The sequence below is a fragment of the Phoxinus phoxinus genome (genome assembly GCF_949152265.1).
Source record: "Phoxinus phoxinus genome assembly, chromosome: 14".
Classification (NCBI taxonomy): domain Eukaryota; kingdom Metazoa; phylum Chordata; class Actinopteri; order Cypriniformes; family Leuciscidae; genus Phoxinus; species Phoxinus phoxinus.
In genome coordinates, this window is record NC_136889.1 from 15636235 (window position 1) to 15650564 (window position 14330).

General features: G+C 39.4%; 1 protein-coding gene across 10 annotated transcripts in view; it reads right to left on the reverse strand.

Moving 5' to 3' along the window:
• Nucleotides 1–14330, reverse strand: part of rims1a (regulating synaptic membrane exocytosis 1a) — a 73804-nt gene that overhangs the window by 36006 nt on the left and 23468 nt on the right. The window contains exon 1 of one of the 10 annotated variants that reach the window (XM_079635035.1): nucleotides 9893–10025. The exons of the other annotated variants lie outside the window; for them this stretch is intronic. Within the exon in view, the coding sequence (XP_079491161.1) occupies nucleotides 9893–9991 (99 nt within the window). The 5' untranslated portion in view covers nucleotides 9992–10025. Of the gene's footprint in view, nucleotides 1–9892; nucleotides 10026–14330 lie in introns of those variants that run through there. 10 annotated transcript variants of the gene reach the window in all.

Below are 14330 nucleotides of genomic sequence, written 5' to 3' on the forward strand. Positions count from 1 at the left end.
AAATTGCATCATACTATTTTCACCATACTTTGGTGTAAAACTGCACAAATTCTCCAGACCAACATAAACATGCAAATAAAGTGTGAGGGGAGAACAAAGTAACTTTCTCCCGCTCAAAAAGGACAAAACCGATCTCTGGAATAATTCAAAGAACGCTTCAGCTCACTCCTAATGAACAAATGAAGAATATCCGTATTTTACAAGAATAAGGACCCTTGTTGTTCAGCACCAAAGCCAATAATTTAATCAATCTTTAGATGCGTCTCTAAGCTTTAATCCCTTTTAAGAAGGTGATTTTGATTATCTTATGGCTTAACTGATTGTAAATCTTGCCATTCTTTGCTCTTCTTCTCTCTTTTTCTTTACTTTTCTTTATTCTGAATATATACTTCACTTAGTTTAATTGTATGTACCGTAGATTCATTTATTAAACCCATTATACACATGCTTGATTGTCTCTGTATTTGAGGCCACAAATCAAAGTCACTTAAACATTTGATCTTGCTACATGCTTTTGTACTGTTTAGTATTAATAGAAGAAAGTTATTCTTCTTGGCCAGGAGAATAATCTTTCTTAATAGTTGACAGAAGAATGTCGGACAGCTCTGATTGTCAGTTCAGTGAACGAACAGATCAGTAAATTCAGTTAATTCTGAAAGCTGATCTATATTTATAATTAATTATAACCTGTTGTAATACATATAAATCAGTTTAATTGTTAGCTCATGTAACTATGTAGTTAAATAATGTTAACAAATGGGCCCCCGTTTTTTAATAAACGATAATAACCAAATAAATTACTGTACATGTAACCGTAAGCCATAAAACATGTATTCACTGACAGAGCTACAGATGAAAGCCTGTACGTTGCTAAGGTTGTCAGTAAACTGTTCTTAATCATGTAAAGACCAAAAATAAAAGCTGAGGCGTTAAAAAAGAGCTAATCTGGCAGAGACTGAAACCTTGCGATACGTGACTCAGGTCTGACAGACAAAACGGCAGCTCGCTATAAGGAATAATGTAGGCAGGAGGAGGTGTGAACTGAAAAAAATGAGACAGAAAGGAAACTGTTGTGCTAGCAGTGATAAATGTAAAGACAAACAATGCATACAAGGTACTAATGTTAGCTGACAGAAGGTGGGTGTTGTTGAAACAAGAGGTTGAAACCTGAAATTGCGTGGACCGTGGGATGTAATCACATGCCAGAGCAAAGGCATTGACCGTGGTCACTGTGGGAAGATTCGCAGGAACTGTGGGGAAAAGCATGGAGGGTCGGGCCGTGCTACACGCAAACATTAGCAGCGCTATCCATCACCCTCCTCCACACACAGAAAACCAGCCTGCCGATTCCTTTAGCAGGAGGATCAGGAGCGAGGAACACAAAAGATCTTGGCACATTCCACATTTTTTCTCCCTTTTTCCACTTCCCTCCTCCAGATTGCTTTTGATTAAAAGCTTGGGAGGTTGAGCGAGAGAGTAAGCGAGGGAGAGACACGCATCAACACATCTATATTTATCCAGGCAGCCGCCCAGCACCATTGGGGATATGTTAAAAAATTCCCCAGCTCACTGCATAACTTTACTCAGTGAAGACTACCATTGATCCCGCGGATGCAAGGCCAAACAAGTGATCTTACACAGCTCAAACACACACACAGAGAGACGCAAACATATACACGCACAAGCTTACGCACACACACAGCCTTCTGCTGTTAATGTCCTTGCCAGACAAACACGCTCTGGTTATAGTCGGAAAACGAAATGTTCAAATGTGCCACCTGCTACCAGAACTCCTGTCCTAGTTCTTTCTTCTTTTACTTTGTCACTCAACTAACTTATTTGATAAATCTAAACTCAAAATGCACATGATTTTACTGAAACATAAACTAAACAAATCAACATTATTTTTCTAACATTTTAATAGCATACAAAAATGTAAAAAAGTGGAAAGTAATATTCACATCTTCACATCTATGACAGGACGGGGTGATAAAACCCTCATCCCATGTAATTCAAACACTCAATCATCTTTTATTGAGATCTATCATCACTCTGTCTAAGTCAGACATTAACCTTTTCATAAAAAAGGGCAATATTTGTCCCCTGGAATTGACTTTTCAGTCCATTTTTACCTTCAAGTGTTTTTCCGCCTATATCCATAAAAAGTGTACACCCATTAATAACACATACTTTAAATGAATCGATTAGCCTAAGTAAAATAACAATTACAGCCGTGTTACCTACTGTATAAAATGGAATCAGCATCAAACTCAAAAGCTGTAATTATATGAAATTATTTAACCTTCCTCAGTCCTATGGTCTATCATCACGGCACATTTTGGTTTTGATAGTTTACTTCACATTGTGTTTCCAAAGCTTAATTTTATTTATTTTTCCCCCACTGAAACTTATATTATTTGTATACTATACAGTATTTATTCATATTTTTAATTAATTTAGAGTTTGGTTAATTTTGTTATAACATTCCACCTCCAAAATTATGATTATGAATCCAACATTAGACAGAACAGGAATTTGCAGCAGGGCATTTATACCCCACATTTGCACTACCGGTATCTGGGGAATGTTTGTCTCTGCTGGTAGCAAATTTGACCCAGAGCCCTAATGTCTGACTCTATGCACCTGGCTAATTATATACAATTTTAATTTGAAAACAAACAAACAAAAAACGCACACGCATGACACAATGTAGGCATGGTGGGAGTGGTGTAGGTAAAGAGATGGCATGGTGCGTACAGGGCAGAGAGGGGCAAAAGGGGCAGCGCTCTAACAATGAAAAAGCATTATCCTGTGATTGAACAGTGCTGGCTGAGCTCCAAACTAATCTAAAGTAAATCAGCAGCAGAATCCCCAGCTGTCAGGCAGAGACCCGACCCTCCCCACACGGATTACAGCACTCAAATACCAGCCACCTCTCCTCCAACAACACTGTACAGAGTGTGAGAAAGAGACACTTGCTCTCAGATCATAGATCACTTATAAACAACAAGACAGGAGGAGGCAGCCGTTTTAATCAAGACAAACTGCGTTCAGATTATGTGTCCCTGTGTGCAGACAATAAAAGTCTAATACTGTATTAATAATGCACAGCTTTACAATTTTATAGAATGTGTTAATTTAGCAATTGCTTTGTAAATCAACAAACTGAGTTTTCCCAAGAAATGTTCCTCGCAAGAACTGTAAAAGCACAAGACAGTTGTGACAGTCTTTGCTGCAAGACATACAGTGGTAGGTTCAATCCCTGGGAGGGGTGAACCTTTCAAATTAAAGTTAGATATTAAATGGGTCAAAAAGGAATACATTTTTTCTGAATCTTTTAAGATGAAAGATATAGGGTTGTCAAAAGTACCGGTACTAAGTCTATATTTAAATTTTAAAAACGTAACATTACCAGTATTGCTGCAGTACCGGTAGTATAGAGTACTAGGTCAATCCAGTACCCGCTGATAGGCGCTGCTTTCAAATCTCCCGTATGTATTTGTGTAAGGCCTCTGTGAAGAGCATCAAAGGCTTCTATTTACGTGTTTTTGTAGCGTTGAGCATTGAAGCCAATCAAAAACATGTTTGAAGAGTGTGAATGCAAAGGCCAATCAGACGTGTTCAAGTTAGTCAGAATCTGCTCAATATGGCATTTTGTTTACGAGTTTGTTCAGCGTGAGCTCTACATACTACAGAGTTTTCACTGTCAAGCTTAGCTTCATTGATTATAAAGGCACCACTCTCTGGTCAATTTCTGATATAACCCATTCCTAATCTATATAAAAGTGTGTGTGTATGTGTGATGTCCTTTTATTTTAAAAAAATATACATATATAAACATATGTCTGTATTAAAGCAAAACCTATTGATAAACGTATTTGGAATGGAATTAAATAAGTAATTTGGGTGTCTTGTTCATTATATTTATTTTCATATAAAAGCAACAGAACTTAAATTACATCCAGTTTATTAGCAACACCGGGCGTGAATCACGTGATATTCGCCTTTGATCTCGCAGGTAGGATCCACTGCGAGAAGAAAGAGCTGTACGTCTTGCCTGCACTTTTTTCACTCCTCCCCTCACTGCAGCCGCCAACTCTCGACTACATTTCAGGCTAGGCAAGGCGCATCTCAAACAAGCCTAATCTCTCTTCCTCTCAGCTGATTTCAACTTCAGATCAAACAATAACAGGCTAGCTTCACCCAAATCTCACGACAACCATCACATGAACAAATCTCACCAGACACAAAATAAATTAAAACTCTAGATATCCTGTTTAGATCAATTTAAGATTAATCACCTATAAAAAAGAAAAGAAAAAGTACAATTAGGCTACAGGAGGTGTAAGTATTAGGATTACAGGATAGGTGCAAAATTCAGTTTAAATAGGAAAACCTGCTATGCATCGTCTATCTCACCACCTCCCTTTTCATTCTCCAAGGATCAGTGTGAAAACAGCAGAGAAACACGTCTTTTTCCAAAGGTGTTAAAGCTCTGTGTTGCTGTTTGAGTGGGACAGTGGATTTGAAATATCCATGCTTTTAGGTGAAGCAAATTCTGTCTATTTGTAACCATGGAACAGCCATAGGGAGCACCGAGACTTTTCACTTATTGACTTTTTATATGCTGTATATATATATATATATATTAAATATTACATTACTAAAATATTATATGATTTATTTCTCCCATCTGCATGCATGTGTGCTTAATATATATGTGTGTGCAAAAGATGGTATATTTTTGTTTGTGTAAAACCGAACTCTGTCCATGCTTTTGGGATGCAAGAAAAATTTGTCTCAGTTCTTGTGGAAGTATAGCCTACGTGTTTAAATATGCATGAAAAGTAAGTACTTGAGTGTGCATGCAAAAGATGTTTGTTGTGAACGGATCCAGAACCTCTTGTTAAAAGGAGATTACCAAACGTGTATAAGCTGAAATTGACAAATCGATTGATCATCAAAATCACATGGATATCTCCAGTTGTTTGTATGGTTTCTCTGTCTAAATCACTGAGCACACGCAACAGCTGTGGTTCATATCTGGTGGGTTGCAACAAAAGGTGTTTTACAGGTCTGTTCTGTTGGAGTCAAGGTAAAACCTGAGCTAAAAGTAAGTAATAAAATGCAAGCAACTATATATATAATGCATAGTTGGGATAGCAAAATAAATACACTTTTAAAAGGTAGGAGAAACTGTACACTACTATACAAAAGTTTGGGGCCAGTATGTTTTTTTTTAAATAATTGTTTTAGATAAATATTTTTATTCAGCAAGGATGCATTCAAATGGTCAAAGGTAACATTAAAGACTTTTACATTGTTACAAAAAATTACTTTTAATATATTCTATTATTACTGTTCCCTTTCAATGGAACTCGCGTTGCGTCGAGGTAACACTGTGGGAACGCTCTGCGTGATTGCGTCGTAAAGCACTTGTGAAATCAGTCCAATGGCGTATAGGCGGGTGACGTCATGGCAGGAAGCTATAAAGCGCACCCAGACCACAATGTGTGAAACTATCTCTGTCTATTTATTTCTGTTTGTCCACAAGCATATTATATATCTAGACAGGAATATAATGGCGAGCAAATTTATATTCTCCCTGCCCTTGCTTCATTACGAGTGGGGATACACGCGATTTATGTGTTGTTTGTTTGGGAGTAGAGCATGCTCGTTCAGCTCTAGTAAAAGGGGGCTGACAGTGTTCACTCATAAATTCGTGTAACATATCGAGAGTTTTAGTTCTGCTCCTGTAGGCTTTCTTCTCGAGCGAAGAAAGTCAATAAAGATTATTTGGCCCAGATCTCACGTTTGCAGAGGCAGCGCGTAGATTATGGGTCTGCAATAAAGATTATGTGACTCAATCTTGGTTCTCGCGTGTGCCGAGGCAGCTTTCATCCAGATCGTGTTTACTTGTCTGTTTCATCTTTGACTGCATTTAATTCTGAGGAAATAAATGGTGAAATTCCTGGGGGGAAATCAATAATACCTTATTATATGGTGCCCATCTCCCTTTGGTGCCCTCAGGGGCCATTCTGCCAACCCCATCATCTTGTATGCTTCGGGACGCAATGGTCTCCAGAGAGTTCTAGTCTCAGACGAGCCCTTATCTCAGTGTCCGCCCGGAAACATAGCAGCGCTGGGATTATCTCCCCATCCGAGGAGGGTCTCAGAGCAATCAGTTCAGCTGTGCCCTGCCGGTGCGCCGCTAATACCAGAGACCAGTCTCGAGAGGCTGGCTCTCTTAAATTCCGGGGGGAAGTGGTTAACACCTCACTATACGGTGCCCATTTCCCTTCGATGCCTTTGGGGGGCTGTTCTGCAAACTCTGCCACCTCGTGTGTTTCGGGGCGCAGCGGTCTCCGGCGAGCACATATCTCAGGGTCCACCCGGAAACATAGTAGTCCTAGGATGCCTGTCCCCTCAAGGAGGGTCCCAGAGCAGTCCGTTCCGTCGTTCCCTGCCGGTTCGCTATACAGTACAGTGCACCGAATTGGTTGCTCAAGTAACACCTAGACCAGTCTTGAGAAACTGGTTCTCTTAGTCTCTTATATCTCAACAGTAGCAGAGTGTCTGCTACCGAGCCCCCACTGAAGGACTGGGGTTCGGGCTTGCACTCTCAACCGCAGCCTTTAAAGGGTAAGACAGATCTGAGGACCGTTATTATTTCCAAGAATGCTGTGGAGAAAAGGTCCTGACGCCCAAGGGGTCAGGCCAACGAGGGCAGTCTCCCCCGAAGTGAAGCAGTTAACGCCTCATTATACGGTGCCCGCTGCCCTTCAGTGCCCTCAGGGGACCGTTATGCTAACCCCGCCACCTCTGTTTCTGGGCGCAGCGGTATCCGGCTAGCACATATCTCAGGGTCCACCCGGAAACGTAGTGGTCCTGGAATGCCTGCCCCCTCCAAGGAGGGTCCCAGAGCGGTCAATTCGGTCGTTCCCTGTCTGTTCGCCGTTACAGCTCATCGTGCTGATTGTGCAACAAAATACCAGAAGCAAGTCTCGAGAGGCTGGTACCTGTAGTATTTTGGCAGCGAGGAAGCTACTGCCAAATGTTTCTCGTTGGGTCCTGCAGACCATAGGTTATCAAAAACAGTTCGGGTCTTGCCCGCCCAGGTTTATGGGGGTCCTATCCACCATGGTGGGCCCAGAGCAGATTCTGGTAATGGAACAAGAAGTGAAAACATTGCTGGAGAAAGGGGCCATAGAACATGTACAGTCTATATTTCATAGTTCCAAAGAAGGATGGGGGGTTGCGTCCCATTTTGGATCTGCGAGTTCTGAACGAGTCAGTCATGTAGCTAAAATTCTAAATGTTAACCTTGAGACAACTCATACCACAGATCAGATCCGAGGACTGGTTAATCACGATAGATCTCCAGGACGCATACTTCCATATATCTATCCTTCCATATCACAGGAAGTATCTGAGGTTTGCTTTCAGGGGCAAAGCAGACAAATATCAAATATCAAGGCTCTACATCCCTGGGCACCAGATTCTGGGAGCAGACATCCTTTTGAGCCAGGGGCTGAGGCCCAGGGAAGGAAGACTCCACCCTGAGGTGGTGTAGCTCATATGGAGTTGCAGATGTGGCTGTACAGCATCTGTGCATGGTTTCCCTGATTGCTCTACTTCCGGGAGTTCTGGAGAACAGAGTTATGGAAGTGTGGGTTTGGCCTCTGAGAAGTGTGGTTTGGCCCCCAACTCATAGACTGAGGTCTCTCAACTGAGGTTGTTGAGGCCACGATCACTCTAGAGCTCCCTGCACAGGAAACAAACCGGTTTTCTACGTGATGCGTTGGAGCAAGAGGTGTATGGCAGCTTTGTAGCTTTGTATTAGGGGTATCCCTACAAGAGGTGTGGGATGCGACGGGCTGTTCCTTTCCACACACTCGTCGGGTTTCCAAACTAGTTTTGGGCTTCCCAGGTGATTCTGTCTATGTTGTGCTTGCCTGATTTCACACAAGACAGACACTGGTCACTATGGTGGTGTTGGGAGAGATGTTCCCACAGCGTCATCTCGAAATCCCTTGAAAGGGAACGCCTTGGTTACATGATGCCATGCCGTCACCACCGCCTATACGCCTATTGGACTGATTTCACAAGTGCTTCACGATCCAATCACGCAGAGCGTTCCCACAGCGCCATCTCGATGCAACGTCTCTATTAATATCAAAGGTTGTCAATAGAGATCCAATTAAATGTAAAAACAGCATTGTTTTTCTTCTGTAAACAATTTTGGTACTCTGTTGGGAACCACCTGAGAAGATTTACCTTAACCAGGTCTGAATTTCTTTACATCCTGTAAATGCTAAACAACTGCTGAGCATCTTAATTTTCCACTGAGCCATCATCTCACTCCGGCTGGCTGTGTTTGACTAGCAACTGAAGGCCTGCCAGTCACCAGACTCCGCCACTTCCTCCTTGTTAATATCATTTCATTTCCATCACTCGGTGAGATGCGGACAGGCAGGGTCATCCGTCGGTGTCAGGTCCACGCAAACGGGATGAATAAATGTGAGTGCTTGAGTTCTGTGAGTGGAGAAAAAGGGAGAACGCAGTGCACGCTTCCACCTCCGACAGCTTGATGAATTGGGGCGGCAACAGGCTGAGCTAGACCCATAATTCAGCATGTTATAAATCCCGGATAAGGATGAAAGACTGCCACAAAAGACATTACTGTCCATTCCATCTAATGAGCCAGTACATCAGCGCCTGGAGACGCTCACCCACCGGCCCTCTCGCAAAACACTTCTTCACGCGTCCCTCATACAAAGACTATTCTGATTGTTAAATACGGGATCAATAGTGTAAATAATCTATTTCATCTCCCTGCTGATGTTACAAAACCAACTTTCACTCTTTCGTCACCGAGACATACATCTCGTGCTTGACAAGCCATCTGCGGATCGATGCAGTGATAAGTTTAGTTCTACTTCCTCTTCAAACATTGGACCTTCTCTGAATTAAGCAGATTGATGAGGTCTATGAATACAACGCCTCCCATGGTACCGACAGCCATTTGTGCGTATGTGCATTTCATTGTCACATTACTCGTCCCTGTAGACCTCAAACTCAAATCCCCACTAGCTGGATCTGTCTCGTATTTTCACTACATAAAGTCCTGCTGGAGGCCTGACAAAAGGTAGTTTAAAAAGACAGTCGTTCTCAACATGGTTATTGTAGTTAACTACAAACACTCAAAAAAATATTTACTTGAAATAAAGTAATCATTAACTGAAGTAAAAATAAAAATATTTTTTTATTTTTTTATTTTAGCTTTCCAAGACAACATTTCTCATTTTAATTTAGTTTAGCTTGATGTACTAAAATAATTAAAATACACACACACACACACAGAGAGAATATGACGCCAGGTTTAAAAAGTGATTTTCCACTATTATTTACAAAAGGATCTGCATTTTCATGGGTTTAAAAATACAAGATGTTTGGTATAAGAGCCATAAAAAAAACTGTGCATCAAAACCTCACCTTTCCTGATTTTTTTCACCGAACTTGATTTTCAAAAGTCCACGAATTTGCGACAGCTGAATGTAACATTTTTGACAGTCTCTGAGTAACATGTAATTTACATAGACAGTATATAATTTATTTAAGCCACAAAATAAACTTCAATCCGTGAACTTCACCCCTTTCTTACGCATGTTATCACGTCCGTCAAAAACTTGGGCTACCTGTACGTCGGCTGGAATATTAGAACTAAAAACATTGATATACTCTAACTAACACACTCATATGCATCAATCACTTCACTGAATTGCCGGCTAAGAAATAAATAATTATTACCTTACAATTCCATCTGTTTTCAAATCCACATCATTTGAATATCACAACATCGATGTATGTCAAAAAATAACGCGCACAATACCCGGTAGTAAGCAGCGGTCCAGTGAGTGAAGGCATTTTCTGGAAAAACCACAATGCCGGATGTTTTGACTACATCGCTTTCCAAGAAGAAGGTGAACATGGCGGCCTGAGCGGCTTCAACGACATAGGCTATACACACGCTGTCTACTGTCAGAGATGATGCACGATAACGCAATAGTAACACTAACGCACGTGAGTATAAATTTGTTCTTTATTCACAAAAATTGTATCGGAATGTTAAAGAAACATGAGCGATATATTATAATCTTGACCGGTGATATTTACAAAATTTAGTTTCGTAATCAAACTACACAGTAAAAATGTTTTTTTTTTTTTTTTTTATAAATAACAAAAAAGTTGAAAAATGTTAAAAGTTAAAAACTTATTTAAGAGTAAAAGTAAAAAAAGTTTATAAAAACAAAAATGTACAAAACTACACAACAAAAATTTACAAAACTACCCAACAAAATGACTAAAACTTTAAAAATGAAAACAAAATATTTTAAAAACATTTTCAAAATATTAATAAAGACCTAAATAGGATCTCAGTGATACACTAAAACAGCAATGGTTCTCACTGAAAGACTTTGGTAAAATGTCCCTGTCAATGAAGCATCCACAAACCAGATGCAAAGGAAGAGCAGAAAGATCAATACTAATCATTTCATGTTGTCGCTTTGAGGTGGTGGGCAGTGGAATGACACATTGCTGGTGTTTTCCAGTAGCACTGAAGTTATAGTGTTAAAAAACCCAGCACTAAAGCCCAGCTTGGCTGACCATAGTTTAAAATGGATCCTTGGAAAAGAAAGAAAGAATGAGAGAACAAGAGACAAAGAGGCGAGTGTACCGCCTAGGGAAAAGAATCTGACTTCAAAAACAGCAGCACTCAGAAAGAAACGCTTGGCTAAAGAAGAAAATACTGATATTACCAAGAGGCCTGATAATCATTGGGATAATGAGCTCTGGATTGAATTTACAGGGATCTTTTTGCAGCACTGAAGTGTATGGCACTGTTCTGATTAACAAATGCAGCTCTATGAGAGAAGGCACAGTGCATGGACATTTTAGTATAGCAGGCCAGGCAGGACATGCATTCTTTTTACACTTTCTCAGGCCCTGAGATCACAAATAAAGGGTGCTAGTTTGCTTGTGAAATGTAACAAACTGCATAAAATGTGTATTGTGGGTGATTAATAAACAATAATTCTATACAGTACATAGGTGCATGTGGTAATTGTGAGCCAATTTTAGCCATGAAGCTTTCACAAAATACCTGGGGGATTCAGGTATGACATTTACTCCATATCTACAGTATAAAATAAAACCTATAAAATATGTAGGCCTATATGACAAAAATATATAATTAAATAAATAATATACACTAGCATTTTTGATCCGTAAGATTTTTTATGTTTTTGAAAGACGTCACCAAGCTCACAAAGGCTAGCCTGGATGCCAGCCGAACTTAGCCCCGTCCACAAATTGTTTAGGTCGGGAAGATCTGACTAGAATCTTGAGTATGACGACGTCACAAAGGCTGCATTTATTTGATTTAAAAAAACGGTAACATTGTGAAATATGATTACAATTTAAAATAAGCTGTTTTCTGTTTTCATACGTTTTAAAATGCAATTTATTCCTGTGATGCCAAAGCTGAATTTTCAGCATCATTACTCCAGTCTTGAGTGTCACACGATCCTTCAGAAATCATTCTAATATGCTGATTTGGTGCTTTTGAATATTTTGTAACATTATGAATGTCTCCTTGTGTCCTTGCTGAATAAAAGTATTTCAAGTAAAAAAAGTAATACAAGAGTCTTTCAAAAAAATCTTAATGGCCATAAACTTTAAATAATAATAAAAATGATTTTAATCATATTGTTAAATACAGACAACACACACACACACACACACACACGCACGCACGCACGCACACATTTCCTCACCAACTATATGCAGTCAAGTTGACAGGGACCTTTCACCATGCACTGGAATATTACACCCATCTTGCACCGTTGTGCTTTCAAGTTTTATGGGGACATTCCATAGACATAATGGTTTTTATACTGCACAAACTGTATGTTCTATCCCCTAAACCTATACCCATCACATAAAACTTTCTGCATTTTTACATTTTCAAAAACCATCACGGATTTATAAGCTGTTTTTATCATGGGGACCAAAAAATTTCCCCACAAAGACAATGATTTCAGATATTTCCATCTTTGTGAGGAGAAACCCATAACGTAGGGTATACCTGAAACACACGCACGCACACACACACACACACGCACACGCACACACACACACACACCTTACCAGTGTCTTGCCAAAATAAATTAATTCTCCACCACATTATGTAGTACATCCCCATTTTACCCGTTCTCATAGTCTCCATCTTGCCTCAATTACACCACCCATGCTATTTCTAAAATGACTTTCGGGTTCGATAAATCAATTGCTAATTAATCTATTGACATCACCCTGTATTTTGGGTGTGTACAGATGCATCACCCAAATTACATAATTATTAAAGGAAACATTTATAATCTGACAAAACACACATCTAAAAATTTAAACCCAATCCTCATGAGAGTAAGAAAGCAGATTAGCTCCAACATTTTTTGAATCAAGTTGCACGTGCTTCCAAACACATCAAACTTTTGCAAATCTGGGTGTTGTGCAGGTAGCATGAAAATAAGCCATAACTACGCTTTTACTAATTACAATAGTAAAACTCAAGAGAACATAGATGCATTGAGGAGCTTGTGTGTGAATGAGGGGAGCGAGGGAAAGAAAAGATAAGAGTTCAAACTGCACAGTGACAAAGAGAATAGAAAATGCTAACCACTTTGTCCTTCTTCTCCAGCATCACAGGGCATCACAGTGAGAGAGAAACAGGATGGTCAGTCGATGGTGGGAAAGAACAAGAGAGAAAAGTATGAAATGACAATCAGATATGAAAACAAACCATTTAGATGCATAGTGGAATAATAAGCAAATAACAGATCGACATTGGCATCAGCAGCATCAAAGCCGTCAAAATACCACTCCAGTTACAAAAAAAAAATGTCTTGGAAAGTTGAACAGGAAATGTTTTGTATTTATTCACTTTTTCCTTACTAATCTTTAAGAAAAGATCATGCAAGTGTGCACTTTATGATGATGTAAATTTGCAGGTATGTTGCCACCCACAGGGCAAACCTTGGAGGTGCAGCCTTTTGCACTGATATTTACTCTAAATTTTCCCATGAATAATTCCCAGTGAGAATAAAGGTAGTTCATGGGTCACTGAAAACGAGAACATGACATTCTGCTAAGTAGGTCCTACTGCTTCAGAGCCACCATACTAAAAAACACACACAATGCTACTACTGTATTATAGCCTAATACACCTGTACACTGATAAACAAATGCACAATCAAGGCAGGTGTACACACTGTATGATTTTTTTCATTCCTTTACAGAATTTGTAGATTGCTCATTGTTCATAGTGAACAAAACATCGCAGAGTACAGGTAAGAAAGCTGGAGCCATTTACCATAATGCTGTTTGAAGAGTAGACCTACTGTAGTATGATACAATTTTCACTGATAACCAGTTGTGTAAAAAAAATAATAAATGTACAGTAGTTAGTTACTGTACTTCAGTATCTTTTTGGCTACTTTGTAGTTTTACAGAGCATTAGGTAGTTGCTGAATCGCAGGTGTTTCATATATGGGACCCTGGATCAAAACCAGTCAGTCGCACGGGTATATTTGTGGCAATAGCCAACAATACATTGTATAAGTCAAAATAATCTATTTTTCTTTTATGCCAAAAATCATTAGGATATTAAGTAAAGATCATGTTCCATGGAGATATTTTGTAAATTTCCTACCGTTTCGATTTTTTTGCACTCTCAGATTCCAGATTGTCAATAGTTGTATCTCGGACAAATATTGCCCTATCCTAACAAAAATGGAAAGCTTATTCATTCAGCTTTCAGATGATGTATGAATCCCAATTTAAAAAAATTAACCCATGTGACTGGTTTTGCCATCCAGGGTCACAAATGAGATGAGGACATGCCTGCAGCCAAACAAAAAGCACATCCAGTGCGAGGAGGCTTTGACTCTTTAACTTTACTTACCATGATTTTATTTATCCGTTATACTGAAGAGACCTTTTTGAAGGATATTGGTTTCCTGTTTGAGCACTTGAGCTAAACATAGTCTTGATTTTCTGTAGACGTTTAAGAGGCTGTTGTGTTGTGTCGACCTTGATTTATTGCAATATTGAGGTGTTTTATTTAGAAAAGAAAAAAAAACGTTATTGCTCTCCTCTCAATTCAACTGTTTCTTGTTTTTCACTGGCATGTCTCTTTAAGCCTACATTCAGTACAAGTAAAATACGTAAGTACTGTTAAAATCAGATAATCTAAGACTTTTACTCAAGTC